Source organism: Pristiophorus japonicus, chromosome 12, assembly GCF_044704955.1.
Source record: "Pristiophorus japonicus isolate sPriJap1 chromosome 12, sPriJap1.hap1, whole genome shotgun sequence".
NCBI classification, from domain to species: Eukaryota; Metazoa; Chordata; class Chondrichthyes; family Pristiophoridae; genus Pristiophorus; species Pristiophorus japonicus.
This window is the reverse complement of record NC_091988.1, coordinates 92325665-92348058: the sequence shown is the minus strand read 5'-3', so window position 1 is coordinate 92348058 and position 22394 is coordinate 92325665. Positions and strand designations below refer to the sequence as shown.

At 47.4% G+C, this 22394-nt stretch overlaps 1 protein-coding gene across 1 annotated transcript in view; it reads right to left on the bottom strand.

Moving 5' to 3' along the window:
• Window positions 1-1403: 1403 nt before the first annotated feature.
• oxtra (oxytocin receptor a) overlaps window positions 1404-22394 on the bottom strand; it is a 47974-nt gene continuing 26983 nt past the window's right edge. The window contains exon 2 of the mRNA XM_070894816.1: window positions 1404-1663. Coding sequence (XP_070750917.1) covers window positions 1404-1663 — 260 coding nt within the window. The remainder of the gene's footprint in view (window positions 1664-22394) is intronic.

Genomic DNA, 22394 nt, shown 5'->3' with positions numbered 1-22394 from the left:
CTTCATGATACCCAGGTGCTCACTGATGAGATGGTCGTGGCATTCTCTTAGATAAGTGGCGTGTAAATTTCTTGACAAGTATAGCTTCAGAAGCCTTCAGATTCATACTTGGCTTGTTCGATAGTCAAGCACTCGGGTTTTGTTCCCCCTTTTCACCAGTGGGCCTGCCAAAAGGGCTCTTCCGAATAGTCTGAGAACCAAATCCTCACCTTTGATTTCTTTAGCTACTCTTGACTCTGAATGCACCTGTTGACTCTTGACTTGGGTGAATCGCTGCCAGTATTTCTCTCTCTAATACAGCTTCACCTTCTCCCTCCATGTCCACCACCAGCTATTGTATCCGATGCAATGTGAAAGAATGAATGAATTAATCCCCAGCTCTGTGAATTACAGGGCTAATCAGACACTGGAAAACGCAGACACCACCATCACCGCTCCAGGTGACCAGATGGGTTGGGTTAGCAAGAAGCCATTGCAAGTCACTGGGATCCGTAACAACCTGAAACAAAGTTTCATTAAGGTCCCCCTCAAGAACTGCTCTCCCTACCCCAAATCTAGGGGCACTATTGCAATCCATGAGGAATTCCCAACCCGCAAGCAGCTGGAAGCAAGATGTTTGCAAAGCATCTTGTAATGCAAAAAATCAGGCCTCAGCTGCAACAAAATAATGAACGCATTAAAATAAATACTTGATGAAGCAATATCGTAAACAACACAAAAAAATTGCCTAGCAAAATTTTAAAAAGTGATACCTTTAAAAGGCCTACACTTACATGCCAGTGCTCGTTTCAAACTGCAGACGAGGAGATGGTGACAAGACACCGTGACACAGAGAGGGACCGACTTAAATAATATTTAGAGCCTTTATCAGGCCTGTGCTGGCCATCAGCATGACCTCTAAACAATGCTGTTATATTTCCTGGTCGCAGAATGTAGGCCCACCTCTCCCCACCGCCCCCCACCCTCCCCTCCCCCACCCCCCCAAAAATGGGGTGCGAGCTTGGACATCCGCTCTGGCGAGCTGGGCCTTGTATAACCGACTCTGGTGTGTCAGCCCAGCAGGCTATTTGACCCCAGGCGTGACTTACTCTATCCACGTCCAATGGCCACCAGGGGTCAGTGGATACCAGTCAGGAGCCGGAGCCGTAGCCCCATTTTATTCCGCTCTTTATTTAGTCTCCACTGTTAGCTGCCCCACTGCTAGTGGTAAGAATGTCACATCCAACAGAAGCCAGCTGCTATAAGGTCAAGGTTCATCAGTGCAGTAAAGGCCATTTGAGAGGAGTTATAACTTATCGCTTACAGTTGGCACAGCATTTTACAAAACGCATAAGGGCACAAGAAACAGGGAGAAAGATCTTGGCGGGGCGACCCGCCCAGCACAGCGTCGGCCGCCATTTGCTTCATTGCTCATGCAGCTGGTGGACCGAGAGGCTCTTCTGGCTGCCCGAGCTCCTGAGGCTGACGGCGAAGGTGGAGGAATTGCTCTTCTTGTTGCAGGTCAGCTCACCGCTGGGCTGCTCGGCCTTGCTGAGCCTCGAGGAGCAGCAGAGGAAACGCTGGACCAGGTCCTGGAACAGGCGGCCGGTGAAGAACATGTAGATCCAGGGGTTGCAGCAGCTGTTGAGGCTCGCCAGCAGGATGACGATGACGAAGGCCCAATCTGTGGGAAGATTAGAAAAAAATTCTATTGACTCCTTTAATCATGGTGATCACCCTTACAAAGTATTTGCTTCAAGGGTTTTTTGCTTAAGAATTCATAGCGACACATCGCTATTAAAAACTAGTTGGTTTATTAGCAAAGGTTTAATGATCACATTACACATTACCAGTTCATCCACCAGGCTCACAACCACCTGGCTCATTGTGGATCCTCTGACCCCAACTGGCTGGGGTTTTATTGAGTCTTATGAACTTCACGTGACTGGCTAAGCCACTCCCAACTCAACAGCTCTACAACTATTTTGTTGCAAACAATAATCAAGTGCCCCCTGATTAAAGGGAGGCACTAAAACCGACAAATGAAACAAATCAACCTTTTAACAGTAAACTTGGATCAAATTAAAATTTGGATGCCGGGGGTGATGATGCACTCCAGTCCTTCCGGTACCCACCTTTCACGGAAGGCCACGCGCGTACCTGTGGACAACAGCTCTACAACTCTTTTGTTGCAAAACAAAAACAATTAAATCAAGTGCCCCCTTATTAAAGCGGGGTAGGGTTGGGGGGGTGTGGGGGGACACTCCAAACAGTTTTCAAGTACCCTTTTTTGTTTTTTGGGTTTTATTTTGGGGCGGGGGGAGTTTTGTGGTTTTTTGGGTACTAAACTACAAATGATACAAATGCTCCCTGGCTAAAAGGGGAGAGGGCACTAAAACCCGGCAATAAAACAAATTAAACTTTAAACATATAAAATCAAATTAAAATTTGTTTGCCGAGGCTGATGATGCACTCCAGTCGCTCCGGCGCCCACCTCTCGCGGAAGGCCACGAGCGTACCGGTGGACAACAGCTCTACGAACCTGCGGGCATACTCACAGGTGCATACGTTACAACTCTTTTTATTCATACTCATCACACTCATATTAAACGGGAAATCTAGTCTGGTGGACGATAGGCCTCGATTTTAATATACTCATCCTTGTTTTCAAATCCCTCCATGGCCTCGCCCCTCCCCATCTCTGTAATCTCCTCCAGCCCCACAGTCACCCAAGATCTCTGCGCTCTTCCAATTCTGGGTTCTGCACATCCCTGATTTTCATCGCTCCACCATTGCCGGCCGTGCCTTCAACCATAAGAACATAAGAACATAAGAAATAGGAACAGGAGTAGGCCATACAGCCCCTTGAGCCTGCTCCGCCATTCAATAAGATCATGGTTGATCTGATCATGGACACAGCTCCACTTCCCCGCCCGCTCTCCCTAACCCCTTATCTCCTTATCGTTTAAGAAACTGTCTATTTCTGTCTTAAATTTATTCAATGTCCCAGCTTCCACAACTCTCTGAGGCAGCAAATTCCACAGATTTACAACCCCCTGAGAGAAGAAATTTCTCCTCATCTGTGTTTTAAATGGACGGCCCCTTATTCTAAGATCATGCCCTCTAGTTCTAGTCTCCCCCATCAGTGGAAACATCCTCTCTGCATCCACCTTGTGAAACCCCTTCATAATCTTATACGTTTCGATAAGATCACCTCTCATTCTTCTGAATTCTAATGAGTAGAGGCCCAACCTACTCAACCTTTCCTCATAAGCCAACCCGAATCAACCTAGTGAACCTTCTCTGAACTGCCTCCAAAGCAAGTATATCCTTTTGTAAATATGGAAACCAAAACTGCATGCAGTATTCCAGATATGGCCTCACCAATACCTTATATAGCTGTAGCAAGACTTCCCTGCTTTTATACTCCATCTCCTTTGCAATAAAGGCCAAGATACCACTGGCCTTCCTGATCACTTGCTGTACCTGCATACTATCCTTTTGTGTTTCATGCACAAGTACCCCCAGGTCGTGCTGTACTGCGGCACTTTGCAATCTTTCTCCATTTAAATAATAACTTGCTGTTTGATTTGTTTTCTGCCAAAGTGCATGACCTCACACTTTCCAACATTATACTCCATCTGCCAAATTTTTTCCCACTCACTTAGCCTGTCTTTGTCCTTTTGCAGATTTTTTGTGTTCTCCTCACACATTGCTTTTCCTCCCATCTTTGATCTTTGTATCATCAGCAAACTTGGCTACATTACACTCAGTCCCTTCTTCCAAGTCGTTAATATAGATTGTAAATAATTGGGGTCCCAGCACTGATCCTTGCAGCACCCCACTGGTTGCCAACCCGAGAATGAACCATTTATCCTGACTCTCTGTTCTCTGTTAGTTAGCCAATCCTCTATCCATGCTAATATATTACCCCTAACCCCGTGAATTTTTATCTTGTGCAGTAACCTTTTTTGTGGCACCTTGTCAAATGCCTTCTGGAAGTCCAAATACACCACATCCACTGGTTCCCCTTTATCTACCCTGTTCGTTGCAATGTGAGAATGACCAGATAATCTGCCCATGCCTAGTTGCCCTTGTGAGGGTGAGCCGCCTTCTTGAACTGTTGCAGTCCATGTGAAGAAGGTACTCTCACAATGATGCTAGGTAGGGAGTTCCAGGATTTTGACCCAGCAGCGATATATGACCATGTCAGGATGGTGTGTAACTTGGGAGGGAGCTTGGAGGTGGTGGCATTTCCACATGTCTGCTGCCCTTCGCCTTCTAGCTGGTAGAGGTTGCGGGTTTGGGAGGTGCTGTCGAAGAACCCTTGATGAGTTTGAAGTATGACGGTAACTGTGTGCACTTACCAAGATCTTCCATGCACCCCCTCGTTTTTCTGTTTCGTGCATTGGAATTTCTGGTTCGAGATGGCCTGCTGGCAGACATGTTAAGTGGAATTTCCCTCACGTGTGACATCAGGGATAGGAACAATCCATTGTGTGCAGCTCTCCTCATTCACAATGTCACTGGACAGTACTTTACGATGATAAACTTCACAAAACAGCTGCTCCCAGACTTCTCCTGACCATTGTTAGCAATGTCTTTATATAGGCTTGAGTAAGAGAATATAGAGATCATCTCTTAATACTAACATATTAATGCAGCTCACAAAGGTTATTTTGACAGCAGCTCCCTCCCCCGTGGCCTCCACCACCAAGAAGGGCAAGAGCAGCGATGTTGAGAGAACACAATTACCTCCAAGTTCCCTTCTAAGTCACCGACCATCCTGATTTGGGTGGATATCACAGTTCCTTAAACAATGCAGCCAATATCCTGGAATTCCCTCCCTAATAAGAAAGAAAGACTTGCATTTATATAGCACCTTCACGACTTCAGGATGTCCCAAAGAGCTTTACAAACAATGAAGTACTTTTGAGTGTAGTCACTGTAGTAATGCAGGAAACACAACAGTCAATTTGCACACAGCAAACTCCCACAGACAGCAATGTGAGAATGACCAGATAATCTGTTTTTGTGATGAGTGGGGGGGGGGGGTAATTATTGGTCAGCACACTGGAGATAACTCCCGGGGCCAAAATTGCCCACCGCCCGAAACGGGGCACACCTACCTCTTTTTTGCCGTGCTTTACCACCTCAATGGATGCAGCAGCCATTAGAGGGAAATTCAGCATTTTTACTCAAAGAAAGGAGTGGTATTGGTGGCGGCAATGGGCTGTTTGCAACGGTGTGGGTGCGGAGTGGCCAATCGGGCCGCGAAATTCAGCTGTTGCCGATTCGCTCGTAACAAGGCAGCTGCTCCCTGGCCTTCTTAAAGGGCAGGTTTTACAGCTCAGCCCTGAGCACTGAGTATGTCTCTGTTGCTTGTGAAGGAATGGCTAATGCCGAAGGTCTAAGGAGGGCCAGCTGCTTCTTAGATGTGGAACTTGAGACCATGATCCAAGCTGTGGAGGGAAGGAGGCGCCTTCCTTATCCAGACCCACTCGCACCATCTTTGTGAATGCCTGGAGAGAGATCACTGTGGAGGTCTCGGGGGACCTCCATTCATGACCGCACCACCACCCAATGCCGCAAAAGGCTGAATGACATCATTCGACTGATGAAAGTGAGTACAAGTTCCGCCAACTCCTCACCTTCCATCTGTGAGCCTCTCCTTCACTTTCTCTTATTTCCCACCTTCACTATATTGTCACTGAAGCACCATTTAATTGCTGAGGCCTGTATATATATATATATGTGTGTGCGTTCCTGCAATGGAGGTTTCCTTTCAGAGTTACACCTGCACGTAATGGACCCATACTTGCGTTCATTGCCGAGGCTTCATGACACTGCGACTCAGAAGCCTTATTTGCTTTGCAGGCCAAGATATCTCACAACCGTTTGGAGCAACAGAGGACTGGTTAAAAAAATTTGTTAAAAAAAATGCCTGAAGGCTCTGAGTCTCAATGCGAGGAGCACTCGTAATAAGGTGGATGAATTGACTGCGCAGATAGCTATTAACGGATATGATGTAATTGGGATTATGGAGAAATGGCTCCAGGGCGACCAAGGCTGGGAACTCAACATCCATGGGTATTCAATATTCAGGAAGGAAAAGAAGATGGGGTAGCGTTACTGGTTAAAGAAAAGATTAACGCAATAGTAAGGAAGGACATTAGCTTGGATGATGTGGAATCTATATGGGTAGAGCTGCGAAACACCAAAGGGCAGAAAATGTTAGTGGAAGTTGTGTACAGACCACCAAACAGTAGTAGGGAGGTTGGGGATGGCATCATACAGGAAATTAGGGACGTGTCCAATAAAGGTACAGCAGTTATTGTGGGTGACCTTTATCTATATATTGATTGGGCTAACCAAAATGGTACCAATACTGTGGAGGAGAATTTCCTGGAGTGTATAAGGAATGGTTTTCTAGACCAATATGTCGAGGAACCAATAGAGAGCAGGCCATCCTAGATTGGGTCTTGTGTAACGAGAGAGGATTAATTAGCAATCTTGTTGTGCGAGGCCTCTTGGGGAAGAGTGACCACAATATGGTAGAATTCTTCATTAAGATGGAGAGTGACACAGTTAATTCAGAGACTAGGGTCCTGAACTTAAGGAAAGGTAACTTAAGGTATGAGACCTGAATTGGCTAGGATAGACTGGAGAATGATACTTAAAGGGTTGACGGTGGATAGGCAATGGCAGACATTTAAAGATCACATGGATAAACTACAACAATTGTACATCCCTGTACGGCGTAGGAATAAAAAGGGAAGGTGGCTTAACTGTGGCTATCAAGGGAAATTAGGGAAAGTGTTAAATCCAAGGAAGAGGCATATAAATTGGCCAGAAAAAGCAGCAAACCTGAGGACTGGGAGAAATTTAGAATTTAGCAGAGGAGGACTAAGGGTTTAATTAGGAGGGGGAAAACAGAGTGTGAGAGTGAGCTTGCAGGGAACATAAAAACTGACTGCAAAAGCTTCTATAGATATGTGAAGAGAAAAAGATTAGTGAAGACTAATATAGGTCTCTTGCAGTCAGAATCAGGTGAATTCATAATGGGGAACAAGGAAATGGCAGAAAAATTGAACAAATACTTTGGTTCTGTCTTCACTAAGGAAGGCACGAATAACCTCCTGAAAATACTAGGGGACCGAAGGTCTAGCGAGAAGGGGGAACTGAGGGAAATCCTTATTAGTCAGGAAATGGCGTTAGGGAAATTGAAGGGACTTAAGGCCGATAAATCCCCAGGGCCTGGTAGTCTGCATCCCAGAGTACTTAAGCAAGTGGCCATAGAAATAGTAGATGCATTGGTGGTCATTTTACAACATTCCATGGACTCTGGTTCAGTTCCTATGGATTGGAAGGTAGCTAATATAACCCCACTTTTTAAAAACGGAGGGAGAGAGAAAACAGGGAATTATAGACCGGTTAGCCTGACATCGGTGGTGGGAAAAATGCTGGAATCAATTATTAAAGATGTAATAGCAGTGCATTTGGAAAGCAGTGACTGGATCGGTCCAAGTCAGCATGGATTTATGAAAGGAAAATCATGCTTGACAAATCTTCTAGAGTTTTTTGAGGATGTAGCTAGTAGAGTGGATAAGCTAGAACCAGTGGATGTGATGTGTTTGGACTTTCAAAAGGCTTTTGACAAGGTCCCACACAGGAGATTAGTGTGCAAAATTAAGGCACATGGTATTGGGGATAATGTATTGACTGGTTGGCAAACAGGAAGCAAAGAGTGGGAATAAATGGGTCCTTTTCAGAATGGCAGGCAGTGACTAGTGGGGTGCCGCAGGGTTCAGTGCTGGAACGCCAGCTATTTACAAAATACAGTAATGACTTAGACGAAGGAATTGAATGTAATATCTTCAAGTTTGCAGATGACACTAAGCTGGGTGGCAGTGTGAGCTGCGAGGAGGATGCTAGGAGGCTGCAGGGGGACTTGGATAGGTGAGGTGAATGGGTAAATGAATGGCAGATGCAGTATAATTTGGATAAATGTGAGGTTATTTACTTTGGTGGCAAAAACAGGAATGCAGATTATTATCTGAATGGTGACAGATTAGTAAAAGGGGAGGTGCAATGAGACCGGGTGTCATGGTATATCAGTCATTGAAAGTTGGCATGCAGGTACAGCAGGCAGTAAAGAAAGCAAATGGCATGCTGGCCTTCATAGTGAGGAGATTTGAGTATAGGAGCAGGGAGGTCTTACTGCAGTTGTACAGGGCCTTGGTGAGACCACACCTTGAGTTTTGTGTGCAGTTTTGGTCTCCTAATCTGAGGAAGGACGTGTTTGCTTTTGAGAGAGTGCAGCGAAGGTTCACCAGACTGATTCCCGGGATGGCAGGACTGACATATGAAGAAAGACTGGATTGACTTGGCTTATATTCACTGGAATTTAGAAGAATGAGAGGGGATCTCATAAAAACATAAAATTCTGACGGGACTGGACAGGTTAGATGCAGGAAGAATGTTCCCGATGTTGGGGAAGTCCACAACCAGGGGTCACTAAGGATAAGGGGTAAGCCATTTAGGACCGAGATGAGGAGAAACTTCTTCACTCAGAGAATTGTGAACCTGTGGAACTCTCTATCTCAGAAAGTTGTTGAGGCCAGTTCGTTAGATATATTCAAAAGGGAGTTAGATGTAGCCCTTACGGCTAAAGGGATCAAGGGGTATGGAGAGAAAGCAGGAATAGGGTACTGAAGTTGCATGATCAATGGTGGTGCAGGCTCAAAGGGCCGAATGGCCTACTCCTGCACCTATTTATATGTTTCTATGGTGGGGTGAGACCAATATCCAGCAGCTGACTGATATCGAAGAGAGGGTGCAGTGGCTAGTGAGCCCACATGTTGCCTTCCCTGTGGCCGCTGGTCATTTGGATCCCGCTGGGGGCAGCATCGGTAAGTGAAGGCCTTCCTTTGATGCCATCTCTCACTGAAAGTGCCAGCACCTAACAGGCAATTGCTTATGATTGTGTGGAAGTTGCTGGCTGCATGGTGCAATGCCCTACCTCACCCTCACGGGACCCCTTGTGCCATTTATGATTGCAGATGAGACCCTGAGTGTGAGCCAGAGAGAGACCGAGATCCTTGATGTGAGTGGGAGCCATAGTCAGGATATTGCCGGCATGTCCAATGAGGCGATGAAGAGGGGGTACTGCTGCCAGCACTGAGTCACTGCTTCCTACACTCGCACGCACCAGCTCAGATACTGGGAGTAGGCGGTTGGGACAGTTAGATTTAACAGAGGGGTCTGTACTGGGTGATGCACCGGGGCCTAGTGGGCTGCAGCATGGGGAAGGGCCAAGGCAACCTCGGGTGCCATCTCTCCGGGGAGCGAGGTCGCACGCAAGTTCTGCTGCAGAGGACTCAGACGAGGCCATCAATGTTGGGGCTTATGAAAGAAGGGTGGAGACCAAGCATTCCCAGATGTTGGGGGCAATGGCAAGGGTGCCCGAGAGTCTGTCACAAATGGTCAGGAGCATGGTGTAGTCCACCTCCCGCATTGTGGACAGCGCTGCACACACCATGGAGCCCATCATTGCCAGTGTGCAGACCATGGTGGACTCCCAGAGACAGTGTGGATCCAGCTGTGATGTCGCGTGTCATGGGTGAGGTGGCAGCTGCCATTACAGCACAGGTGCGAGAGAACGAGCGTATCGGTGCTGCTTTGGAGAGGATGGCCACAGCCCTGGAAGCTCAGAATGCTCTCATGCACTCTGGGCAACAGGCCATGGAGAGTCTGACTGCTGTCGTCTCTGCTCTCATGCAGTCTCAGCTGGATGCCATGCGAGATCTGACTGTTGTCATCACTGCTGGGTCCACCGCGGTCCATGGGGGCCTTCCGGTGTCGCGCCACACCACCGATTGCTGGCGATGGTGAGGTGCTGCCCCGGGGGAGTGTCGCAGGCTCCTCGGACCAGGATCAGGATCCTGATGTGGTCTCTCAGGCTCACAGCAGTCCTGAGCCGAGACCTGCCACTCTACCGTTGCTGCCAACCATGGAATCGCCCGAGTCAAGGCCGACTGAACACACTGAGGAGGATGCGGCCCAGTCTGCAGCAGGCCCTTCCAGGGCCAGAGCTGGTTGAGGGCATCCAAGAAGGTCATCTTTAGCTTCTACATCTGGAACACAGCATCATTCCCAGAGCCATGATGCAACCACAGGGGAGACACTGCGGCGTAGTTCCAGAATAGGTATGCGTAAGAGGGCTTATAAGGAAATGCAAAAGGGTGAAAACTGATAATGTGTATGTTTTGCCCTCATTTATTTCTGGTGTAATAAAAAATCTTTATTTTGTGTTTCAATATCTGTCCAGGTCTCTCATTTCACTGTGGGGAATGATGTGTGAAAGGACTCATTGGTTTGTCCATGGAGATGCACAGATGAAGGGCGCGCATGAATTCATTGGAAACGAGCAGCAATGAGATGGTTTAGGACTTCCCTTGCAGGGTCTGGATGGTAACTCTGCCTCCTGTGTGGCTGCTGACCCGTGTCCTGTGCCTTGTCCTTCTCCTGCGCGTCATGCTCCTGCACCTCCTCCTCCTGGTCCTCCTCCTCAGGTGCTACTGCTGCCTCGTCCTGCAACGGTTGTGCCCTCATGATTGCCAGGTTGTGAAGCAAGGGAGACCCGCTCAGGCGAGAACTGCAACACTCCAGCAGAGCAGTCCAGGCAACGGAACCTCTGCTTAAGGATTCCGATGGTCTGCTCAATGATGCACCTGGTGGCTGAATGAGAATCATTGTAGGCCTGCTGCCTAGCAGTCCTGTGGGGGTGCGGAGGGGGGGGGGGGGGGGGAGGGGAAATGGGGCGAAGGGGAGCCAGTCGCAATCTTGGTTTGGGCCAGCAAGCACGTCGGGCACACCGGTCTGGCACAGGATGACAGCATCGTGGCTGCCGTGATTTTGCGATGGTGGTCGCACACCAGCTGGACATTGAGGGAGTGGAATCCCTCGCGGTTTCTGAAGATCTCGGGATTGTTGTGTGGTTCCCTCAATGTGACGTAGGTGCAGTCTATGGTGCCCTGAACCCTGGGGAAGCCCGCAATCACCACAAATCTGGTCTGCCACTCAAACTGCTTCTCCCTGTCCATCTGGCCCACTATGTGGTGCGGGGGGGGGGGGGGGGGGGTCAGCGTACCGGACACTCCTCCTGACGGCAAGTCCTTCCTGAGGTCTTTCCTGCTGCACCTCTCTGGGTTGAGGTCTGTTGCCATCTCCATGGCCTTCTGCATGTTGGGCAGTCATGTGTGCTACGTTCCTTGCCTGCTGCCTCTGGAGCCAGCCCTGCCTTCTCCTGCAAGCCTCCCTGCCATGCACAATGTGCAGGAGACGTTCTGCTGCCAGCATTGAGCCCATTTAGTTCTCCTCCGCAAGCATAGCCTCCAGAATCACGGCTCTCTGTTGTGCAGGTTGAAGATCCTGGCCCACTGTAACTCAATCCTGCTGTCAACAAGGCAATGTACAATGTTTGAAAAAGTCCAATAAAATCTCCCCGACAAGAATGCTGCTAGATGCAACTCGCTTTTAAATGCCGCTGGCAGTCTTGAGCAAGCAGTGTGTACCGACCCAAAAACCTGTCGTTGGCACCGACAGGCGGCCAGAAGACGATTTGAGCTGAATTTTGCTTCTGGGGTGGGTCCGAGGCGGTGCGCGATCTGATGGCGTTGTTAACGACGCAGCTGCAGGAATGGGGGGCAAGTGCAGGGAGAGTGGCGGATATCCTCACCGCTGGGAAAACCCATGAGGGCAATGCCACGAGCGTTGGCCAGTCCACCGTGATTGGCGGCCATGGTGCACCACCACGTGACCGCTGCTTTCAGGCGGCCAGAGGCCTTATAGAAAGGGGTAATTTCAGCCCCCCCCTTCTCTTCAAAATAATGCCATAGGATCTTTTACATCCACCTGAGAGAGCAGGTGGTGCCTCGGTTTAACGTCTCATCTGAAAAACGGCAGCTCCAACAGTGCTGCACTCTCTCAGTACTGCACTGTAGTGTCAGCCTAGATTCCAGTGCTCACGTCTCCGGAAGCCACAACCTTCTGACCCAGAGGCGAGAGTGCTGCCAACTGAGCCACAGCTGACACTGCATCAATGCTAAATCAATATCCTGGAATTCCCTACCAAACACCAATGGTAGGTCAATATCCTGGAATTCCCTACCAAACACCAATGGTAGGTCAATATCCTGGAATTCCCTACCAAACACCAGTGGCCGGTCAATATCCTGGAATTCCCTACCAAACACCAATGGTAGGTCAATATCCTGGAATTCCCTACCAAACACCAATGGCAGGTCAATATCCTGGAATTCCCTACCAAACACCAAAGGTAGGTCAATATCCTGGAATTCCCTACCAAACACCAGTGGCCGGTCAATATCCTGGAATTCCCTACCAAACACCAATGGCAGGTCAATATCCTGGAATTGCCTACCAAACACCAATGGTAGGTCAATATCCTGGAATTCCCTACCAAACACCAATGGCAGGTCAATATCCTGGAATTGCCTACCAAACACCAATGGCAGGTCAATATCCTGGAATTCCCTACCAAACACCAATGGTAGGTCAATATCCTGGAATTCCCTATCAAACACCAATGGCAGGTCAATATCCTGGAATTCCCTACCAAACACCAATGGCAGGTCAATATCCTGGAATTCCCTACCAAACACCAATGGCAGGTCAATATCCTGGAATTCCCTACCAAACACCAATGGCAGGTCAATATCCTGGAATTGCCTACCAAACACCAATGGCAGATCAATATCCTGGAATTCCCTACCAAACACCAGTGGCCGGTCAATATCCTGGAATTCCCTACCAAACACCAATGGTAGGTCAATATACTGGAATTCCCTACCAAACACCAGTGTGGTGCATCATCCCACCACAATGACGTCAGCAGTTCAAGGAGAAGGCCCACCACTACCATTTCAGAGCAACTAGAGATGAGCAATAAATCCTGGCCTTGCCAGCGACACTCACATCCCATAAACAGGTTAACAAAGAATACTGTTCCATTTAAGGATTTTTATCTATTTAGCCCAGAAGGGATCTTTGGCTTAAGTTGCAATATGTTTTTGATATTAAGTCAGATATCAGATTCTAAGGCTAATTCCCAAAGGTCCAGTATCCTTTCTTAACAGTGGAAAAAAGGTTGGGTCATTGGGACAAAGAGAGAATCGCTATGTTAATGAGCTAGTCATTGATACTATTATCCGACGGGTCTGGAACAACAGGGGAATCAATATCACATTCTGATTTCCAGTTGACATTCATATGACATGGGAGCAGCTGAACTGAAGCATACTCAGCGAGAGGTTGTTTGGCTGGCACCCACACCGTGGAGGCTGGCAGGCAGTTTAATTGGCAGCTCAGATGGCCAAGCCTTGAAGAAGAGACCTGGGCAGTGGCCATAGGTCAAGCTGGAAAATGAAAAGTCCAAAGGAGGACTTGGTCTGGGGCAGTCCTTTTTTGGAAGGTTCTAGTAAGTGAGTTCATGTCCTCCTTAACATGGAGCTGGTCTGTTTCTGTGAAATTAGTGGCTTAAAAGGTTATATTCATAGAACCATACAGCACAGAAGGAAGCCATTTAGCCTATTGTGCCTGTGCCTCTTTGAAACAGCTATCCATTTAGCCCCACTGCCCTGCGATTTCCCCATAGCCTGGCATTTTATTATTTTTCAAGTATTTATCCAATTCCATTTACAAACATTGCTGGTGAATCAGCTTCCACCACCCTTTCAGGCAGTGCATTCCAAAAATAAACAACAGAAAGACTTGCATTTATATAGTGCCTTACACGACCTCAGGTCTGCCCAAAGCACTTTACAGCCCATGAAGTCCTTTTGAAGTGTAGTCACTGTTGTAATATAGAAAATGGATCATAAAAACTTGCTGCAAGAATAAATTTCTCCTCATCGCCCTCTGATTTTTTTTTACCAATAATCTTAGAGTGAGTGGGATATTTATCCTGACCATGATTGGTTATTTTCTATCCATCGTGGCTCAGTGGTAACCCTCTCGTGTCTGTGTCACAGGGTGATGGCACTCCAGAGACAGGCACATAATCGACACTGACACACCAGTGCAGTACTGAGGGAGCGCTGCACTGTTGGAGGTGCCATCTTTCAGATCAGATGATCAACCAAGGCCCCATCTTTCCTCTCAGCAGAACATAAAAGATCCCATGGCATTACTTCGAAGAGAACCAGGGAGTTCTTGCCGGTGCCCTGGCCAACATTCATCCTATTAAAACAATTACTCTCACTCAACCTGATCTTCGCTCCCTTAAGTCCAAGGGATGCAGACTTGAATGGATATGGCAGACAACTGCTTGAGCCATTCACTGCCAGATCTGGCTGGACCACATAAAACATGATCGGGCCTGCTAAAATTGCACACTACTCCTGAATCATTCCGGAATGTAGAGATAAACCCCGGACATCTGTTCAGCTGCCTCTGCCACTTACCTTGCTTCCCCTACCCCATCGGGCCAAACTTCCTCTAAGGTTCCCCCTGCTCTAGTCCTGAACTCACATCTTTCTCCAGTTTCTCTCCGATCTTCCCTCACGACCTCGCTAAGCTCATCTTATCCATGAGACCCACTTCCTGCTCCCTTGACCCTATTCCCACCAAACTGCTGACCACCCAACTTCCTTTTCTGACTCCCATGTTAGCTGACATTGTTATCAGTTCTCTCTCCTCAGGTACTGTCCCTCTCTGCCTCAAATCTGCCGTCATCACCCCTCTCTCCAAAAAAAACAAACCTTGACCCCTCCGCCCCATCTTCAACCTCCCTTTCCTCTCCAAAGTCCTTGAACTTGTTGCCTGTCAAATCTGTGCCTATCTTTTTCTCAACTCCATGTTTGAATCCCTCCAATTGGTTCCACCCCGCCACAATGCCGAAACGGCTTCATCAAAGTCACAAATGACATCCTTTGTGACCGTGACAAAGATAAGCTATCCCTCCTCATCCTTCTTGACTTATCTGCAGCCTTTGACCACTCTATCCTCCTCCAATGTCTCTCCACCATCGTCCAGCTGGGTGGGATTGCACTCGCCTGGTTTCATTCTTATCTATCTAATCGTAGACAGAGAATCACCTGCAACGGCTTCTCTTCCCATCCCCGCATTATTACCTCTGATATCCTTGATCCCCTCCTAATTCTCATCTACATGTTGCCCCTTGACGACATAATTCGAAAACATAGCGTCAGTTTCCACGTGTACGCTGATAACACCCAGCTCTACCTCACTACCACTTCTCTCGACCCCTCTACGGTCTCTAAATTGTCAGACTATTTGTCCGACATCCAGTTCTGGATGAGCAGAAATTTTCTCCAATATTGTGAAGACTGAAGCCATTGTCTTTGGTCTCCGCCACAAACTCTGTTTCCTAGCCACTGACTCCATCGCTCTCCCTAACATCTGTCTGAGGCTGAACCACACTATTCGCAACCTTGGTGTCATATTTGACCCTGAAATTAGCTTTCGACCACATATCCACGGCATAACTAAAACCGCCTATTTCCACCTCCGTAACATCGCCCATCTCCGCCCTTGCCTCAGCTCATCCGCTGTTGAATCTCTCATCCATGCCTTTGTTACCTCTAGACTTGACTATTCCATCACACTCCTGACTGGCATCCCACATTATATCCTACGTAAACTTGAGGGCATCCAAAACTCGGCTGCCCGTGTCCTAACTCACACCAAGTCCCATTCACCCATCACCCCTGTGCTCGCTGACCTATATTAGCTCCTGGTTAACCAACGCCTCAATTTCAAAATTCTCATCCTTGTTTTCAAATCCCTCCATGGCCTCGCTCCTCCCTATCTCCGTAATCTCCTCCTGCCCCACAACCCCCGAGATATCTGCGTTCCTCTAATTTTGCCCTCTTTAGCACCCTGATTATAATCGCTCAACCATTGGTGGCCGTGCCTTCTGTTGGCTAGGCCCCAAGCTCTGGAACTCCCTGTCTAACCTCTCCACCTCTCTACCTCTCTTTCCTCCTTCAAAGCGTTCCTTAAAACCTGCCTCTTTGACCAAGTTTTTGGTCACCTGCCCTAATTTCTCCTTATGGGGCTCAGTGTCAAATTTTTTGTCTTATAATACCCCTGTGAAGTGCCTTGGGATGTTTTACTACATTAAAGGCGCTATATAAATACAAGTTACAGTGACTACACTTCAAAAGTACTTCTTTGGTTGTGATTTCAATGGCCTAAGGATGTGAATGAGGCTGTGTAAATATAAATATGTTTTTTTCTTCTACGTTACAAGGAGCTTTATGAAGCTCGAATTTGATATAATCGTTATACTGTTTGTTCATTTATGGATTGTAAAATAAAGCAGCTCTAACCTTGTCTAACTAACAGTCCAGTGATCAGGAGAGCGGAAAAGCACCATGCGGTGCCACGTGGGGAGCTCATTTCCAGTTCATAATCCATGGCTTTCATTACACCCCCCCCACCCCCACTCCGCCCCTCAACCCTGGAGTCATCCTACCAAATGTCTAGAAATTGGGCAGTACAGGGTAACTCCTGATCAGAAGGGACTGATTGGACTTATGGGAGAGTGGTGGCACTCAACATGGGAGAACATGTCGACTCGAAATGTGTTACACTGTCAGGTGGCCGGCAACATTCAGGGAGACTGTAAGACTACAGCATTTTTTTCGTCTCATTTTTCGAACAATTGTGCTTGCAAACTGCTCCAAGATGGCTGAAAACATGACTTGACCATTTTTTTTTAAATGACCCAGAATACTGTGCGAAGTTAAAAGACTTTCTCATGAGTTTAACACCTCACAGCTGAGAAACATTCTTCTGGGAATTGTGCAAAAAGATTCCCCAGGAGATAAGGGAATTCATCGAGGAGAGGTTTCCTTTGTCCTCACAGCTCGGAGAACTGTTTAAAAAAAAACAGACTGCCCAGGAGATAAAGGAAGTTATGTACTGTCCAGGAGTTAAGAGGACAATTCGTTTTAGAATATTCCTTTTTTTAAACTTAGACAAATGATGTACACGTTGGGCAGACATCCAGAAAAACAATATAAAATTGGCTGGAACACGTGAGATAGGGAGGCTGAGGCAGTCTGGAGAACTGGCAATCAGGGGGTTAAGTCTTACAATTGCTGACCATGATCTGGTGTGAGTACCTTTTAATCACTTAGGGGATAGGCAATTTTAACCATTCTAAGGGATTTAACAGGATAGGTTAGTGCAAGCTAATAATTAAGAAATTATTGTGCATTTAATGCTATCATAAATTGCTTGTATTTCTTTTGATTATCCGAGGCGATCAGGAAACCCAAGAGGGCCTGATTTGCGTGCGAGGCCTCGGTTTCCTGCCTGCAGCCGGCCAGATTGAGAGGCTGGCTGGCAGTGGACGGTAGGTCTGCGGCACTAGGCTGCACAGAGTAGGGAGGGAGGGATCACAAGGTTTGGGGGAGGGGGGTGCTGGGAAATGGCCACAGAAGCATGGGAGGAAGCTCACACCAGGATCTGGGGCCGACGATCATCAGAAGATCGGGGACCGGGAGCAGCATGGGGAAGGTCGGAGAAGTAGGTGAGGACAATGTTCCCCCTAATTTCTTTTTCTCCTGAGCGGGTCACGAACTCCTTTGAGCGCGACCTTTTCATCCGTGAGCAAATTTTAAAACAACAACAACTTTTACAACAACAACAGCAACCACTTAAAAGCCTATGAACAGTGCAGCCATATTGCCACCCCACTGTCAAATCATGAGACAATCAGACAGGTTCTGTACATGTTTAACAGAACTTCACTGCATTTGAATTCTATTCCTCTAGAAATGAGCCCCAGTGCTTTATTTACACTTTTATGGCTTTTTAAACTTGTGTTGCTACTTCTAATGATTTGAGAATCTATATCCCAGATAGCTTTGCACCTTGACCCCATTTGGACTCATATTCAAGGAGTAGGTGGCCTCCTTATTCCTCCTACCAAAATGCATCACCTCACACTTATCCATATTGAAATTCATGTCAATTACATGCCCATTCTGCAAGTTTGTTTATTGTAGAATTAATTGAAAGACTTTAGTTTATCATGTACCAATTGTATTTAATCAAAAATTACTTGTCAGAAATGACTGGGATATAAAAGAATTGCATAATAATCAACAATCAGCAATCAACACCACCTCCAGTGCGCCAGTGCAGCCTCCGGCCACCTGAGGAAAAGAGTGCTCGAAGACCAAGCCCTCAAATCTGCCATCAAACTCATGGTCTACAGGGCTGTAGTAATACCCACCATCCTGTATGGTCCAGAGACATGAACCATGTACAGTAGACACCTCAAGTCGCTGGAGAAGTTGATATCTGCGCAAGATCCTACAAATCCCCTGGGAGGAAAGACGCACCAACATTAGTGTCCTCGACCAGGCCAACATCCCCAGCATCGAAGCACTGACCACACTTGATCAGCTCCACTGGGCAGGCCACATTGTTCGCACGCCAGACACGAGACTCCCAAAACAAGCGCTCTACTCGGAACTCCTTCACGGCAAACAAGCCAAAGGTGGGCAGAGGAAACGTTACAAGGACACCCTCAAAGTCTCTCTATCCATTGGCGTGGATAGAGAACTGGTTGGCAGATAGGAAGCAAAGAGTAGGAATAAACAGGTCCTTTTCAGAATGGCAGGCAGTGATTAGTGGGGTACCGCAAGGTTCAGTGCTGGGACCCCAGCTATTTACAATATACATTAATGATTTAGATGAAGAAATTGAATGTAATAGCAGATGACACTAAGCTGGGTGGCAGTGTGAGCTGTGAGGAGGATGCTAAGAGGCTGCAGGGTGACTTGGACAGGTTAAGTAAGTGGGCAAATGCATGGCAGATGCAGTATAATGTAGATAAATGTGAGGTTATCCACTTTGGTGGCAAAAACAGGAAGGCAGAATATTATCTGAATGGTGACAGATTAGGAAAAGGGGAGGTGCAACGAGACCTGGGTGTCATGGTACATTAGTCATTGAAAGTTGGCATACAGGTACAGCAGGCGGTGAAGAAGGAAAATGGCATGTTGACCTTCATAGAGAGAGGATTTGAGTATAGTAGCAGGGAGGTCTTACAGGGCCTTGGTGAGGCCACACCTTGAATATTGTGTGCAGTTTTGGTCTCCTAATCTGAGGAAGGACATTCTTGCAGGAAGGAGTGCAGCGAAGGTTCACCAGGCTGATTCCTGGGATGGCAGCACTGACATATGAAGTAAGACTGGATCGACTAGGCTTATATTCACTGGAATTTAGAAGAATGAGAGGGAATCTCATAGAAACATATAAAATTCTGACGGGATTGGACAGGTTAGATGCAGGAAGAATGTTCCCGATGTTGGGGAAGCCCAAAACCAGGGATCACAGTCTAAGGATAAGGGGTAAGCCATTTAGGACCGAGATGAGGAGAAACTTCTCCACTCAGAGAATTGTGAAAATATGGAATTCCCTACCACAGAAAGTTGTTGAGGCCAATTCGTTAGATATATTCAAAAGGGAGTTAGATGTGGCCCTTACGGCTAAAGGGATCAAGGGGTATGGAGAGAAAGCAGGAATGGGGTACTGAAGTTGCATGATCAACCATGATCATATTGAATGGTGGTGCTGGCTCGAAGGGCCGAATGGCCTATTCCTGCACCTATTTTCTATGACTCTATGTTTCCCTGATAAAGTGCAACATCGCCACTGACACCTGGGAGTCCCTGGCCAAAGACCGCCCTAAGTGGAGGAAGTGCATCCGGGAGGGCACTGAGCAGCTCAAGTCTCATCGCCAAGAGCATGCAGAAATCAAGCGCAGGCAGCGGAAAGAGCGTGCGGCAAACCAGTTCCACCCTCCCTTACCCTCAACGACTATCTGTCCCACCTGTGACAGAGACTGTAATTCCCGTATTGGACTGTGCAGCCACCTAAGGACTCATTTTAAGAGTGGAAGCAAGTCTTCCTCGATTCCGAGGGACTACCTTTGATGATGATGATAATAATGCACAACAACTTCAGAGCCATAACTCAGTTACTCGGTTATGCCCCGACTTGCAAGGAAACACCAGTGGCAGGTCGGGGCCTTAAAGGAGCAGCGAGCGTGGCGTTGTACCACTCCAGGGAGCAGCGTGAGCTGGTGTAGGAGGGCGACAACAGTGAAGAGGGCGACTGGATTGGACGTCACCATAATCCAGGTTGGTGATTGGAGCGTGGGCAGGTACATCAGGAGCGGCGGGGTCAGGGCGAAGGAGCGGCGAGAGATTGTAGAGGGATGTGATCGGGGCCCAGGAGAGGCGTGAGTTTGGGGCCCAGAAGAGGTGAGGGCCCAGGGGCAGCACGGGCCAGCCCACACTGCGATATGTGTGCGCACTAGGTCCGTGCAGCAGAGCTGGTCTCCAGTCGTCTTGGTTAATCCTTGCTACTGGACCAAGACCTAGCTCTGTCAAGCCCGTGTGGTGGCTGGTGTGCAACGGCCACCTCACGTTTAAAAAATCCACGCACAGACATCTTCCACCTTTCAATATTTAGTTCAGAATCTGGGATATTAGGTCCATCATTGAAACACCTGTGAACTCATCCCTTTTTGGCGTAGAAATGGGTCAGCCTCGATACGAGGGACCACCTAAGAAACAATCCAAAATCTCAAGGTGAGCTGAAAGAGGTATATCTATTCGTGCAATTTGTATTAATTTTCAAGTTTTCAACGTATTAGCCCATCACTCATGTCATTATAACAATGTCTGCACAAGCAGCAGGAGCAGTGGCTTTCTTACAGCGCTGACATGCTCTACGTCCACATAAATGATTAGAATATTAATCACAATGCAACCAGACAACCAACAAATATAAAGTGGGGCCGAAATTGCTCTCCGCCCCAAACGGGGCACACTTACCATTTCTTTAAGCTTTTCTTTGCCCCAATCTACAGGGCGGCGATCCGATCGAAATTCAGCGCTTGTTTTTTTTTTGTGTCAGGGCGCATGACATGCCAGCTGCGCCCTTGCAGCGGGTCACCTTCTCGACCAGTCATCAGCGCCAGGCTGACGCATCACAACGTCCCTCCCCTTCAGTTAAAGGGGAGGGCCATTGCAAACTCTGCAAAGTTTTTAAGTTAGGTCCACTGGGTCACCAGGGAGTGTTTCGGCACCCAAGTGGAGGTGCCAGGCAGTCTGTTAGTGGCCCGGCTGAACCCGTGGACATAACTGCCGGCCTGACCTGGCAGTCGGCCGACAATAAAAAATAAAATGGAGTCGCCGGCAGCGCAACTTCCCCTTTAAGGGCGGATGAGCCGCCCAACCACAGACAGCTCCCCGCTGGGGACATCCGTCAGTGGTACCGACTGGCGGCGCCACTCCCACGAGGTAATTCCACACGGGGCAATTTCCCGCGGGCAATTTCCCGCGGGGGTCAGAAAGCTGGTCGCCGCCGGTCGGTAAGGGATTGCCACATGCCCGACGCGGTGGGAAAATGGGCAGTGTGGTGACCCGTTCCCGCTGCTTCCGACCCGGGGGCAATTTCGGATAGGTCGGCCCATCCGTCTGCCCTAGTAAGGCCTCTCCACTCCAATCCTGCCTCTTAGAGGTGGTAATGGAGCTTATAGAGGGGCGCAATTTTGGCCCCAAAGTGTTGTAATTGTTTAGTTAACAGCATTAAAAATTGAACAAAAACGGGTATCCGTATTTCCAACTTCAATCACTTCCATTAATAAATGTTGTCTTCTTGAACCAGCACACCCCCCCGTGTAACATGTCAGAAATGCAGCACTTATTCACAAGTGCAGAAAAACACATACACAATTTGCACCCCCGAATTAAAAACAAAAAACAGAAAAAGCTATGATTTAACAGAAATAAACAAACACTCATTTTTCTTCCTGGACAGGAGAACCAATCAGACTGACTTGGAAATGTTTACTAATATGTTGATGTAAAGATGTTAATTTACGAATTTGGCTTCTAATGTTTTTCTCTCAAACATTCTCCACAATATTAATCCCTGCTGTTATCACGAAAAGTGTTGAATTGTTTTAGTTATTTCCCAATTAAATAGTGGCAAACAAACTTCATTGTACTCTCAATTTTTAATCTCCTATTTTAAACATTTATACCAAATCAAAATTGTACATTATCAGTTTAATCAAAGTATTTTCTATCTCTTTCTCAATAAATAAATAGTAGTTTCTTCTAAAGTAGCTTCCTGCAATTTTTATACACCATTACATAACTCATGTTTCTATTAACACTCCACTTAATGTTTAAGAGGAAATCTATATTTACATTATTCCTGGGACTTTCATCATCATCATCATCATAGGCAGTCCCTCGGAATCGAGGAAGACTTGCTTCCACTCTTAGCATGAGTTCTTAGGTGACTGTACAGTCCAATACGAGAACCACAGCCTC